The sequence below is a fragment of the Myotis davidii genome, unplaced genomic scaffold (genome assembly GCF_000327345.1).
Source record: "Myotis davidii unplaced genomic scaffold, ASM32734v1 scaffold73, whole genome shotgun sequence".
Taxonomy (NCBI): Eukaryota; Metazoa; Chordata; class Mammalia; order Chiroptera; family Vespertilionidae; genus Myotis; species Myotis davidii.
Genome location: NW_006286675.1, coordinates 5,169,655 through 5,182,430, shown reverse-complemented (window position 1 = coordinate 5,182,430; position 12,776 = coordinate 5,169,655). Strand labels below are relative to the sequence as shown.

At 46.0% G+C, this 12,776-nt stretch overlaps 3 protein-coding genes across 8 annotated transcripts in view; 2 read left to right on the top strand and 1 right to left on the bottom strand.

The window, feature by feature from the left end:
• The window catches only part of EFCAB12 (EF-hand calcium binding domain 12), an 18,852-nt gene extending 16,555 nt beyond the window's left edge, over positions 1–2,297 (top strand). Inside the window, 2 exon segments of the mRNA XM_015560345.1 lie at positions 542–648; positions 1,783–2,297. Coding sequence (XP_015415831.1) covers positions 542–648; positions 1,783–2,041 — 366 coding nt within the window. The 3' untranslated portion in view covers positions 2,042–2,297.
• A 1,758-nt stretch (positions 2,298–4,055) lies between these two features.
• Positions 4,056–8,472, top strand: RPL32 (ribosomal protein L32). 6 transcript variants are annotated; one of them, XM_006758292.2, is made up of 4 exons: positions 4,056–4,142; positions 5,332–5,432; positions 6,012–6,193; positions 8,286–8,472. In XM_006758292.2, exons 2-4 carry the CDS (start codon positions 5,337–5,339, stop codon positions 8,413–8,415), a joined length of 408 nt encoding a protein of 135 aa, XP_006758355.1. In that variant the 5' UTR covers positions 4,056–4,142; positions 5,332–5,336; the 3' UTR covers positions 8,416–8,472. The 6 variants fall into 6 exon arrangements, with proteins under 6 accessions (XP_006758355.1, XP_015415875.1, XP_006758356.1 ...); XM_015560389.1 differs by having other exon boundaries at positions 4,066–4,142; positions 5,231–5,432; XM_006758293.2 differs by having other exon boundaries at positions 4,106–4,204.
• Positions 8,473–9,456: 984 nt separating this feature from the next.
• CAND2 (cullin-associated and neddylation-dissociated 2 (putative)) overlaps positions 9,457–12,776 on the bottom strand; it is a 19,215-nt gene continuing 15,895 nt past the window's right edge. Inside the window, 2 exon segments of the mRNA XM_006758296.2 lie at positions 9,457–10,540; positions 12,469–12,576. Of these exon segments, the coding sequence (XP_006758359.2) occupies positions 10,313–10,540; positions 12,469–12,576 (336 nt within the window). The 3' untranslated portion in view covers positions 9,457–10,312.

The following is a 12,776-nucleotide window of genomic DNA, read 5'->3' as shown; positions in this document are numbered from 1 at the left end:
TTTGTGGAGTGTTGGTGTTTACCATCCTTATCTCCAAGGCTGGATTCAGCTGTGGCAGGGAAAGTGGAAGCTGGGGGCCCAGAAATGATTCAGATTATTGAGCAACTCTCATCACTAATCTTCATTCTGGGAAATTAGAACTGAGGTTCTTGCTGTGGTTGATTAGTGATGTCTGCCAGGCCCAAGGTTTGGAGCGTTGGTGTTTACCATCCTTATCTCCAAGGCTGGATTCAGCTGTGGCAGGGAAAGTGGAAGCTGGGGGCCCAGAAATGATTCAGATTATTGAGCAACTCTCATCACTAATCTTCATTCTGGGAAATTAGAAAACTGAGGTTCTGAAAGGGGAAGTGATTTACCCAGAGTCACCCAGCCAGCCAGGTGATGAGCCCAGGTCTGGCTGACCCAAGCCCACTCTATATTCCACTGGAGCATGGGAGGCCAGAGTTAGGGCCCCACCCAAATAGAAAAAAAATTCTCCTTTCAAAGCTCTGGTTTAGATTCAGAGATGGACCCATCCTGAGGCCTCCAACTTTTCTCTGAGACCCCACCAACCTGGATTTCCCCTCTCCTGACTATATACCTCTCTCTCTTATCCACTAGGAAACAGTCAAAGAAAATGGACTTTGAAGATTTTGAGAAATTCACCAGGTCTGTACAAATCATCTAACTCTGGATGGGGGGTAGATGGGAGGAGGTCTAGCTTCAATTTGTGGAGGTGCCTGGGACTCTGCATGTTCCATGGTGCTCTTAGCACAGCATCTGGGGTGGTATGGACCAGTGTCCAGGGGGAAGCAGTGCCTAGGAGCTGAGAGGCAGAAAACAACTTAGAGTGCCAGGAAGGCTTTGGGTGCTTTCCATGTGTTAACTCATTTCAATCCTCTCAACAACCCTGCGAAGTTACTTTTCACATACCCAACCTACAGAAGAGGAAACTGAGGTACAGAACACTTTTTATTAAAGTCACACATCTGTTAAAGTGGTGGAGCAGGGATTTGTGAGAAATGGCTCACCTGTCCAAATTTCAAATGACGGACGAGGAAACAGAAGCCTGGCAAAAATGAGACTTTTAATAACACTCTCGAGAGTGGGTGCTCATTTTACATGATCACACATGGGGCAAGGAACATAGCCTATTTATTTAGACTTCCTCCAGTTCCTCATTGGCTGAGGACTATTTGGTCACCTATTTCCTAAGAGGTCACCTAGGTCTTACTGTCTCCCATGGGGTTATTTTTTTTTTTTTTTGAAAAAGGGGGGAGCTGAGGCCTTCTCTAGTTGCCTCCACCTCTCTTTGGCTAGGGGCATCATCCTAGGACATGTGCTATCAGCCACATACACAGCTCTCATCCTCTCTCCCCACCCCCACATCCTGTTTGCTCTGGGGAAATTCAGCAATGGCCTGGCCAGATGCTGTTTCTTTTCTATGAAGATAAATCAGAGGCGTGTTTCTTACAGATTCAATCCAGCTACACTGGCTCCAGAGGCTGTACTCTTAATACCATATCAAAATGTTTCTAGAGAACAGATGATGTCGTTGTAAAGAGTTTGGATTTTAGAGGCAGCAGACTGGAGTCAAGCCAACACTCTGCTGCTTGTCAGGGAGAAATGACTTATCCTCTCTAGGCCTCTGGGTCCTTCCTGGAAAGGCAGACAGGGTAATAGAAGCATGAAAGGCAATGCTACACCTCCTCAAGGGCCACAGTTGGTTTGCTCGCTGAGGAGCTCCAGCCCTGCCCTGTCCACCACCATGACAACCTTCCTTGTGTCTTCTCATTTTTCCAGGAAGCTGAAGGAGAAGAGGCCCCGTGGTCCACAGCGTACCCACCCCAATTTCTTCTGGCCGGGTCACCTCCTGGACAAACTGCAGCTCTACCTGCCCTCTGCGACTGTGGACCGGAGCCTGATGCTATTCAGTTGTGTTCAACAGCGGCCCCCAGTTTACCCAGCCACCTACCACTCCTATCTGTGATAGCCCATTAGGAATAGGGACTACATGACCTGTGTTTATTTCAATGCCCCCAAGATCTACTACATCGACTAGAGTGGCCCAGGTGATGTCAGACCCAGCCATCCTGGGCTGGACACCAGTGCAGCTAGCAGCCCAGAGCCATAGACACCAGGAGTGTCAAAGAGCCAAACAGAAGAAATCATTTCAGTGGGATGGCCTGGGGCTAGCTGTATCCAGAGTAAAGTGATGTCCAGGGTCTCAGAGGCAGATGTGTCCAGAGAAAATGTGCAGTTTTGGGGTGTTTCCCTGCCCTTTTGAAATAAACCAGACTGGAGTTTCTATCATGTCACCTGTGATCCACCTGATGTAATTTCTTGCTCAGAAGCTGTGGCTAAGAGGGTGTTTGGAAAAGTTGGGGTCCTGAGCCTGAGGTAATACAACAGGCACACTCCCTGGGATGTAGATGGATGCCTGCCTGGCACCTCCAGCCTCTGATCCTGCGATCTCAGTGTCCGGGGGGAAGCAGCAGGCAGTTTTGGGAACCCTGTGCCTTCCTCTGAGAAACACCATGTCTCTCATCCCCCCCAAAAAACTGAGCCATTGGATTACTTCTTCCAACTCTCCCGAGTCTTTTGCAATTGGAAGCATGTGCTCTGGTTCATGAGCTCTTTGTCTGATTAACCCATCTGATGCTGTCAAAACCGTTTCCATTATATGGACAGGTATTTTTTAAAAAATAATTATTTTTTATTGATTTCAGAGAGGAAGGGAAAGGGAGAGAGAGATGGACACATCAATGATGAGAGAGAATCATTGATTGGCAGCCTCCTGAACGCTCTCCACTGGGGACCAAGCCCCCAACTCAGACATGTTCCCTGACGACATGACGGAATCGAACAGTGTCCCCCTGGTTCATAGGTAGACATGGGCAGCTATTAATACAGTGCTCCCTGCTCTACATCCCATGTGACTCCCCACAGACCACAGGATAAGCAGGATTCATGACGTGTGATTCACAAAGGGGTTTTAGTCTCAACTCTGTTTGCCAAATATGTGGCCTGGAACAAGACATTTGACTTCACATTTCACGGTTCACTTCTTTGGGTCTCAAACGCCCCTTCCCTTCACAATCAAAATCTCATGATGGAGTTGGCAACACTCACTCTCCTCTCTTCTTACTTCTCATTCAGTTAAGAACACATCCAGTTTAGCACCTGTCTCCATCTGGTGCCTGCAATTAGTCCTATCAAAATCACTAATAACATCAGTACTGTGGGGTCCAGGGACATTTTTTTCTTCTGAAATTTGACTTTTGCACTAATCTTTTTTTTTAATATATATTTTTATTGATTCCAGAAAGGGAGATAGAAACATCAATGACGAGAGAGAATCATTGATCCGCTGCCTCCAGCACGCCCCCTACTGGGGATCGAGCCCACAACCTGGGCATGTGCCCTTGACCGGAATCGAACCCGGGACCCTTCAGTCCACGGCCAACGCTCTATCCACTGAGCCAAATCGGCTAGGGCTCGCGCTAATCTTAAAACCAAAAACTAAACAAACCAAACCAAGAAGAACAATGAAAAACTTGGCCATTTTAGCGAATGGTTAGAAGTGTGGATCTTGTCAAACCCCCAAATTTCACTTTCTACATATGTAAAATAATATATTTACTTCGTAGAATGGTGGAAAGGATAGTAAATCCCATTGCATGATAGCTATTTTACGTAGTCTCATTGTTTTTTACAATAACTCACGTGAGAGCATATTATGAAGTCTTTATTTTGCTTCCTCCTGGCCCACAAGAGGCGCGCTTTGGAGCAGAAGAAAACAGGGCGAAAATAATAAAAAAGCTGGAGGCGGAAGAGCAGCTTCAACTTCTGGCGGAAGTGGGTGCCCCCACCAGGTCTTAGAAGCGCAGAAAGAATTCTAAATATTCTACGTAGTCCCAACAGCGGGTCTGAACATTTTTCAGTACTACTCCTAGACGTTAGTGTCTATTAATTAAAACACAGGTAACCTTCGACTTTTTCCAGTGTTATTTCTCTGACGTTTATTTTTGAACCACCAAGAACCGGAAGTGCTCTCCTTTTCCCTGCCAGGACCCAGAGGTCAAGTCCCATCAGGCCTCGCGCGGCACCGTCCCCTCTCTTCCTCGGCGCTGCCTACAGAGGTGGCAGCCATCTCCTACCCGGTGAGTTTTAATCGTCCGTCATCTGTGTCTCCGCGTTGTCCATCAGGCCCAGCCGCTCCCTGGTGAGGAAGCTTGTCCTTCCGAGGGGCCATCTCATTGGGTGTACTCCTTGCCGCCTGGCTGGATCGCCTAGAGGAATTCAACGAGGTGACACGGCCGGTGTCGGAGGTTGGCTTGCCGGGGACGTTTGCTCCTACGGCGGCTGTTTGGGGTCATTCTGAGCTGCGGGCAGCTTGTTTGAGCCGTGGGGGCGCGGGGCGCCGATTGAAACCAAACGGAGGGGGCCCTCGCTGGGCGTGGAGCGATCCGGGGTTTGCAGCCTCACTGGCCAGGGCCCGAGTCGTTAGGTTACTTCAGTAGATCAGCGATATCCGCCCATGTGTTTAAAACAACCTGTTTCTGTTGCCCGACGCTCCCGTCCCCATAGTTTCTGGCCCTGGGTTTATTGCTGTGGCGGAGCTGCCAAAAAAAAGAAAAAGAAAAAAAGAGAGAAAGAAACCGAGTTGGCGTGTCAACTCGTTCAGTTACCAAAAATTCAGTTATCGGGTCAGGGTGTCTCGGAATCTGTAACTGTGTCGTTGTCTTGGAGGAAATCAATGGGAGAGGGCTGTGCATTTACTACCTACTGGGTGCGAGCAAACTGAGGACACCTTGAGGAAGGTAACTTTTGAGTTGATTTTCAGGTAGAATGGCATTTCAAAGGCCCCGGGGCATTTTAGAAGTGAACCTAGAGGTTTCTCTCTACCAAACGCCTGCCCTAGTCTGGGCACGGCACACGTTCAACGTGCATCAGTGTCTCCGGTTTTATAGGTGAGAAAACAGATTCCAGTTCACGTGGTTTGTCAAATGCCGGCATAACTAAAAGGAGGTGGAACCGGCTGGGAGTTGGGACGCTGGGGCGTAGGAATTGCCTGCTGAAGACGTTTGGGGCCAGCCATTGGGATTCTTTCTTGGCTTTGAGTGGGCGAGGCGACGCCTAACCTCCCAGGACCGCGTCTGGCGAGTTGGCTAATATTCTGCCAGCTTCGGAGACGGGAGGGAAAACAGCCTGGCAGAGGTACCCATTCCATTCCCTGCTTGCTCCGTAGCTGGCGATTGGAAGGCACTCTGCAACAGCGCTGAAGCCCCGGGCACGGACAGCCTCTTGTTAGGACTGTGCTTTGTTTCAAGGTCCCTGTCTCTTTTAAAGGCATCATGGCTGCCCTCAGACCCCTCGTGAAACCCAAGATTGTCAAAAAGAGGACCAAGAAGTTCATCCGGCACCAGTCAGACCGATATGTCAAAATTAAGGTATGTGGTCCTGGGGTGGAAGTGTTGTGTTGGGATGAAGAAAAGGGTTCCTGAATCAGCTACTATTGGGTTTCTGACATCACTTAGTCAGAAGATTACTTTTGGCAGGTGAATCAACAAGTCTGGTTGGTGGAAGAGCTCACTGTAGAAACCTAGGCATTTATTGGAACTCAGCCTCTTGAAGTGTAAATTGGAATTTAAGTGACACAACACACTTGGCTGTTTTGAGGTGTCCAGAGGCTTATTTCAGGTGGCCTTGATGGTACGAGGGGTAATTACCCTTATTTTATAGATGAGAAAAAAGTCTTGAGGGCATTGTGGGAACCCGTTCTCTTCATCTTAACTGTGCACAATCGCCTCGTGTTCCATTGGCGTGTAATATGCTTTTCCTTTGCTTGGGAGGAGTGTGGATGTGGGTCCACAGGAGCCCTTCATTTCTTCACTAAAAAATAAAGAAATAGTGAAAGCCTGTAACCCAAAGACTGCTACTGTTAGTTCTCATTTGGTGCCCTTTTTTCTTCCAAAAGGAAGAGTTGGCAGTCTGCATAGACACTAACCCATCTATGTGTTGTTTTTCAGCGGAACTGGCGGAAACCCAGAGGCATTGACAACAGGGTGCGTAGAAGATTCAAGGGCCAGATCTTGATGCCCAACATTGGTTATGGGAGCAACAAGAAGACAAAGCACATGCTGCCCAGTGGCTTTCGGAAGTTCCTGGTCCATAACGTCAAGGAGCTTGAAGTGCTGCTGATGTGCAATAAGTGAGTTGGACACACACCCCCCCCCCCCCCCCCCCCCTCCGGTTCAGATGCTAGAAGTATGCACCTGTGAGCATTTTTGCTAGGGGCTCTGGACCTTTCAAAGTGCATGTGGAGTTGTATATTCTCCCAGGAGCTTAGTGAATGCTTCTTGGGAGGAATGTGAGGTGGGAGCGCATGACGGCTTGTCCTGAAAAGTGTAGAGACCCAAAAAGAAGGACTTGCATTAACACTACAAACACTGCTGTCATTTGGGCAGTCATTTCCAGAACTTTGCTTTATTTATGTGAGGGGTAGCTTCAGACCTAAGGAGCACTTTAACTGTGGCCACAGGTATCTTCAGAGTGTTGTGCTGTCTGATGTATAGAGAGTGTGATCAGAGGTAGGGAAAAGGAAGACTACAGGCAGAGGGCACTTAAACAGTGTATAGATGCGAGAGTGAATTGAGGGGTCCTAACATTGCTTTCTTGTTGTTTTAAGAAAGACACTTGGTGAGCTCTGTGTGAGACTGGTTTGCTTAGGCCAAAACTAGGACAGTGGGTTGAGAAAATAATGCTCATGGGAAGACACAGGTAATAAAAATGAGTGAACCCATTTTTAAAGGATAATTCTTTATTGTTAAATGTATTACATGTCCCCTTTTTCCCCATTGTCCCCCTCCAGCTCGCCCCTGCCCCCCTTCAGCAGCCTATTGTCTGTGTCCATGGGTTATGCACAGACAATACAAGATCTTTGTGAAGCCATATTTGGTTGAGTTTCTAGGTTGGAGATTTAACCAAGCATGGAAATACTGGAAATTTTCTTTAGAAAGGATGAGCATAGGGATTAATAATGGTGGAGGCCCAATCTAATCTATACCTGTTGTGTAGCAAAAAATGAATGTAGTGCAAATCTTGCAGTATCAGGAACCATGATTTTTAATCCACAAGTTTCATTTCTGGGCATTTATGCTTAAATAAAATGCAGGAAAACTATAAGCTGATCATTGCAACAGTAAATGAACAATTTGTAAATATAATACATAAATTAAAAAATTGTGACGTATGGAAAAATGCCCAAGCACCAGGGAAAGTATTTAAAATATGTACAGTGTGATTATTAAATACATATGGATAAGGTGAGTTTATCCATATGGTGAGTTTTTGAAAATATGGGGGGAAAGCCCAAAAGTGTGATACAACTTAAGTCTTCTTGAAAACAAAGATTATGGAAACATTTTAAAATGTAGCTACTTTGCTATTGAGTAGACTCCTTTATATAAAACAAAAAAATGTTTGTTCTGTTTGTCTCACTGTTAACCTGTTTTAAACTGTACATACTCATTGCCTTATTTAATCACTCCTTAGTCTTCTCTTTGCTGAAATTCCAGAGGTAGTATCTTTTCTTAACCACCTTTTATGGCTTCAGATCACCTCCTTACTGAAGTTTGTTCATTAGACCAATTTGTTATATGTTTAGCTGTATGGAATGGATAAGACCAGTTTTTGGTATACACATGCTCAGGAAATGTTAGGTATCGCTATTCACTGGGTGGCTTGAGCCAATGTTACTTTCAACTTGAATTTTATCTGCAGCAAATAAGTGAAACATTTATGGTTTGGATCAGGGAGCTCCTTTGGATTAATTACACTGTTGGAGTCTGCTCTGCTACTTGCAGTTCCAAAACTTTCAGGAGCAAGTCCAAGCTCCCTGAGACTTCCCTGAGTTGGGCAGTTTGGCCAGAAAGACTGAGGGAGAATCTCAACCTGGGGTCTGGGGCTGAGCCATCCTGGCCCTGTTCATTATTGAATATGTGATTTGGAAATTCATTTCCACCTCGTCTGTAAAATGGAGGTGATAACCTGGATTACATGGCTTTTGTGAGGATTAAATAAGGGGATAGTGAGGGTGCTTTTTGTTGCAGCTTTGAGAGCCTTGCTAGTAGTGTGGAATTTGGGGTGTGCAAGTGTCGTCATTCAGCAACCATTTACCAGCACCCTCTCTGCCCAAATCTGTGGCTCGGAGGTGAAGTGACCAACGCTGTTGCCTTCCCAGTGGAACACACAATGTGTTCTGGGCTGGCTTGCTCCTTACCCACTCATGGATTCTCTTACAGATCTTACTGTGCTGAGATTGCTCACAACGTCTCCTCAAAGAACCGCAAAGCCATTGTGGAAAGAGCAGCCCAGCTGGCCATCAGAGTCACCAATCCCAATGCCAGGCTGCGCAGCGAAGAAAACGAATAGACAGATTGTGTACACATTGTATTTGTGTTAATAAAATCATAAAATTCTGCCATCTGGCATTTCCGTCCTTGGTTTTACTCTCCAGTTTCTGACAGCTTGTCAGAGATTGTTCTTTTGCCTGTTAATGCTCTGAAATCTGCCATTTGGAAGGATACTCGATCCTTCACAAGGCACTGGCCAGACCAGCCTTGGTCAGCTCCAGTTAGGGCTGGGGAAGACTTGGCCCTCAGACCAAGGTTCTGACTCTTCATTGAAGGACCTTGCAGCTCAGAGGAAGCTGTTCTTAGTCTCACTTTTTGTAAAGTTGAATAAATTATTCTGTGGTTCTTGTGGAGATTGAGAAAATGCATGAAAGGATCCAGGTAAATTTCTTCATTAAATTCTTATTCGGTGTTGAAATAGCACAATATAGCTTCTGTCCAAAAATACAAAACGGGGTGACACAAATCCCTCTATAATGATCAGCCCTGGATGCTTGAAGGTGGCTTTCAATTTCCCTTATGTAAACTCCCCCAACTCGCTGCCTCAGGCATAATTTCCGTAGGTGTGGGATCCTTAACGTGATAATTGGGACTCAGAATTTAACACTCCTTTACAACTACAGTAGGTAGGATCTAACTTTAATTCTAAGGTTATGCTATGCCAAGAAAGTATAGGTCACATGGGACGTGGCACGTGGTACTCTAGTACAGCTATTTTCAACCTTTCTCGTCTCGGCACACAAACTAAAACGTGACACCAAATATCTTTGCCGATCTGGCCAAAATAGGTATAATAGAGTAGTGGTGTGTTTCTTCACCATCCTGGTCAACTGAGCCGGGAATAATACATTAAACTGTTCCTGGTGTGTTAGCCATGCCTGGATTTAAGGCTCGCTTTTTGAGTAGATAAATGTCTTACAGGTTGACTGCTTCCTGTTCAAAACCTAATATGAAGCATTTGTGAATTAAATTACTGGTCATTTCCATGACTTCTTTCAATTGATTTGGGACACGTACTGATAAGTGGTTTGACTACTGACAACGAATTGTGCAGAGAAAATTGTAGTATAGGATCTCCTTTATTAACCTGTTTTCTGATAGCACAGAAAATTCTTTGGCCTGTCCCTTGTTTCTATAAGAAAGTTTCTAAAAAGGACACATTGAAACCTTTAGAAGGGCATAAACCAACTGGTTGCCTAAGCGGGGTGACATGAGAGATGGTTTGTACTTACTAGTAGTGCTTTGCTGTTTACCAGTTTATTTTATAAAGAGTTGAAATTAGAAAAACACATCAGGTTTAATTCACTACCCATACTCTTGCCCCCTGCAACAAAACCTTTCTGATTTATCACTGCCTGTTAGAATCTTTTTTTTTTTATTCTAAAAATGTGAATAACTCAGAAGTATCTGAGTTTTTAAGATGCCCAGCCAAAGCACTAATTCTTGGTATTCTCAATTTGATCAAATGAATTGTAAAATGAGAGTGGTGTGACAAGTATGGGGCACCGGTGGGAAGAAAGGCCAGCCTGCTGCCTCCTCACCTCACAGCTGTGAGCACAAGCGTAAACACTAAGTATTTTGTGAAGCAGTGCCTCCCCAGCTTGAAAGAACTAGATCAATGTGGAGTCGCATCAACCTTGTGATGTGACTTCACATTGAAAAATTCCACCCCGGTGCTTTGAATGGCTGTCCTGAGTTAGAGGGCCCAACTGTTGGCAGCCTTCCAGCTAGCTTCAGGTTGGGGAACCTATGAGTTAGGGTCCCTGGAGAAGGCACTGTGAACCCCAAAGAGGAACAGGGAGATGAACGTTTAGGAGACAGGCCAGTGGCCTTTGGTGGTGGGAGAGAGGCTGAGACCTCAGGCCTGGGTGGGCCCCTTCTCTTGAGGAAGGGCCCATCGAGGGAGTGGGGTAAGACTAGCTGAGCTCCATTGAATCTGTGTTGGGTGCTGAGGCAGAATCCTTCTGAATGCTCTCAAAGAGGGTGGCAAGTTCCGGGTTGGATCTGATTTGGGAGGAGAAGTCGGCCATGATGGGGCTTTTCCCCACTTCTGGGATGGTCAGCAAGGCAGCCACTGCCCTCATGGCAGAGCGCTTCAGTTCATCTTGCTTCTCAAACTCCTGCTTCACAGAACCAGCTTTGACCTAAAGTGGGAAACAACAATGAGCCATCCTTTATTGAGCCTGTCCTTGCACCACAGTCTCTGGCTTCCTCTTCACCACCTATGGCACACTCCCTTGCTTCACAATCTATGGTTCCAGCCTCCTGAGGGTTCCATCCACCTCTGGACTTTCTCATGCAAATCAGCTTCAAAGTCACCTAAAGGGTCTCTGAGTAGCCAATCTAAATTACCTTTATTTTTTGTAATAAGTCTAAGGTGATGATTCTTGTAAAGTGTTCACTTAATCTTCCCCTGATTAAAAGTATTGGGCTGCGTCAATGAATGGATTACCGTCATCTGTCCATTTCTGTTACCTCATCCCCACCCTTTCCCATTTAGAGACCCTCAGAAATTCCCCAATGCTTACGGAATAAAGGCCCTCCGAGACTTACCCAGACAACACTAGTCTCTTCCCCCTCAAGAGTCTAATGGTCAAGAGCTCGGTAATAGGTTGGACATCCTGGGTTCAAATGGCTCTGCCCTGTGAGAACTGTGACTTCAGGTAGGAACTTTTTGTCCCTCACTTCCCCAACTATAAATAAGAGCCTCCTCTTACAGGGCTGCTGTGAGGATTAAAGGGCCTTGTAGGTTCATCCCCTTCTCTGAAACAGGGCCAGATGTGCTTTTGAAATTCAGGAATTTGAGGGGTTTTAGAAAGGGATAGTACGCAGATGTCAGGCGATAGTCTGATACAATTCCCTGTAATCAAATCCACTAGTATTTCCTCCACTAAGTTAAGGAAAAAAATGTAAGAATATTATGAATATCACAAAGAGGGAAATAAGGTCATAAACAGCCTGGTGCCCGTTCAAGTTAAGTTTTGGTGCCAAACAAGTTACTATAGCCTTTTAGTTTCCAGAGCTTTGTAGGATTCAGAATTGTGGATGAGGGACTAGGGACATGGATGTGACAAGCTCTCATCATTGTGCTCGACAAATAGCATCCTTTGTGCAACCAGACTGAGTGGCTTTCGGGCAGGCCTCGATGCAAGTGAGTGAAGGGTGTCCTGACCCTGCGATGCCATTTGCAGCTCCTTCCTGTGAACTGGGTTTTTCTCCAAGCAGTACGGTTCTGAGTACACCAGAGATAGTTGGCCACAGAGACTGTCAAGAGCCTGCAGTACCACTGTTTTCTTGGACTTTATACTAAGTATATGTTAAACATAGAAATTTGCAAGTCAGGTTTCTATTAATAAGTTACCAATTTTATCTGTCTTACCCACATTAAAAAAATTTTTTTGAAAAGGTGTTAACTACTTGGAAATCACTGCGCTTATTGGTGTCTCCTCTTTAAGCTCCAATCTAAAATACTTTGCCCTCTTTCTGATTAAGTCTTTTGCTCTTCCAAAACCCAAATTAGTTCTTCATTCAGTAGGTATTTACTGGGTAGTTTACCCCCGAGGTGTGCCAGGCTCTGTTCTCAACACTGCAGCTTTCCGTGAGACCTTTTGCCCCAGATCCCTACACTGGACCCTTGAGGCACTCCAGTCTAGCAGCAACTCTGCCCCATACCAATCAGTCAACAAATGATTTCTGTCTAAGAGTGCCTCAGTTTCCCAATTAGGATGTGAGAAGAGGGCGCCCATCATGTTCAATGTGTCCCTAGTACCTTGCATAAGGCCTGGAAATATTTAATGAATGACAGAGACAGAGCTGGGTTTGAATCCCAGCTCTGCAATTTACTAGCTGTGTAGCCTCAGCCAACAACTTGGCCTCTCCAAGCCTCTGTTCCCTGATATACAATCGTAAGACTAAGAAGTAATAAGAACTACTTCATAGGATGACGATGATTAAAATAAGCCCTTCCCACACCATCCGTATCTTAGGAGGTTCTTGGTAAACGGTAAATGAATGATCAGCAGAGGGCCCAGGGATTGGGGACATGGGGACAGAGGGCTGGACAGAGGCTTACTTTGGCAATACAGGTGGCCCTGAGTGGCTCAATGAGCCGGTCCACCCTCTGCAGGACAGGCGCAGGACACAGGGTTGCCAATCGTGCGAGCATGATGAAGGTCAGCATCTGCCCAGAAGGAAGGAGACAGAGTACTTGGTGAAATGGCCCAGGACCACAAGAAGCAGGCCCTGGGGAAGAGCCGAGACTGGACCCAACACCTGGAGCTCAAGTCCAAACTTGAGCACTAATTCCCACTCACACCCCTGCCAGTGTCTGGTAACACCAACTATGCCAACTATACTTGATTGTCCTGAAGAGAATCAGAT

Excerpts from the sequence above, each read along its gene's own strand:
- RPL32 (XM_006758292.2), top strand. The coding sequence starts at position 5,337 with ATGGCTGCCCTCAGACCCCTCGTGAAACCCAAGATTGTCAAAAAGAGG. Across the intron at positions 5,433-6,011 it reads ACCGATATGTCAAAATTAAG|CGGAACTGGCGGAAACCCAG; the intron begins GTATGTGGTCCT and ends GTTGTTTTTCAG. Across the intron at positions 6,194-8,285 it reads GTGCTGCTGATGTGCAATAA|ATCTTACTGTGCTGAGATTG; the intron begins GTGAGTTGGACA and ends ATTCTCTTACAG.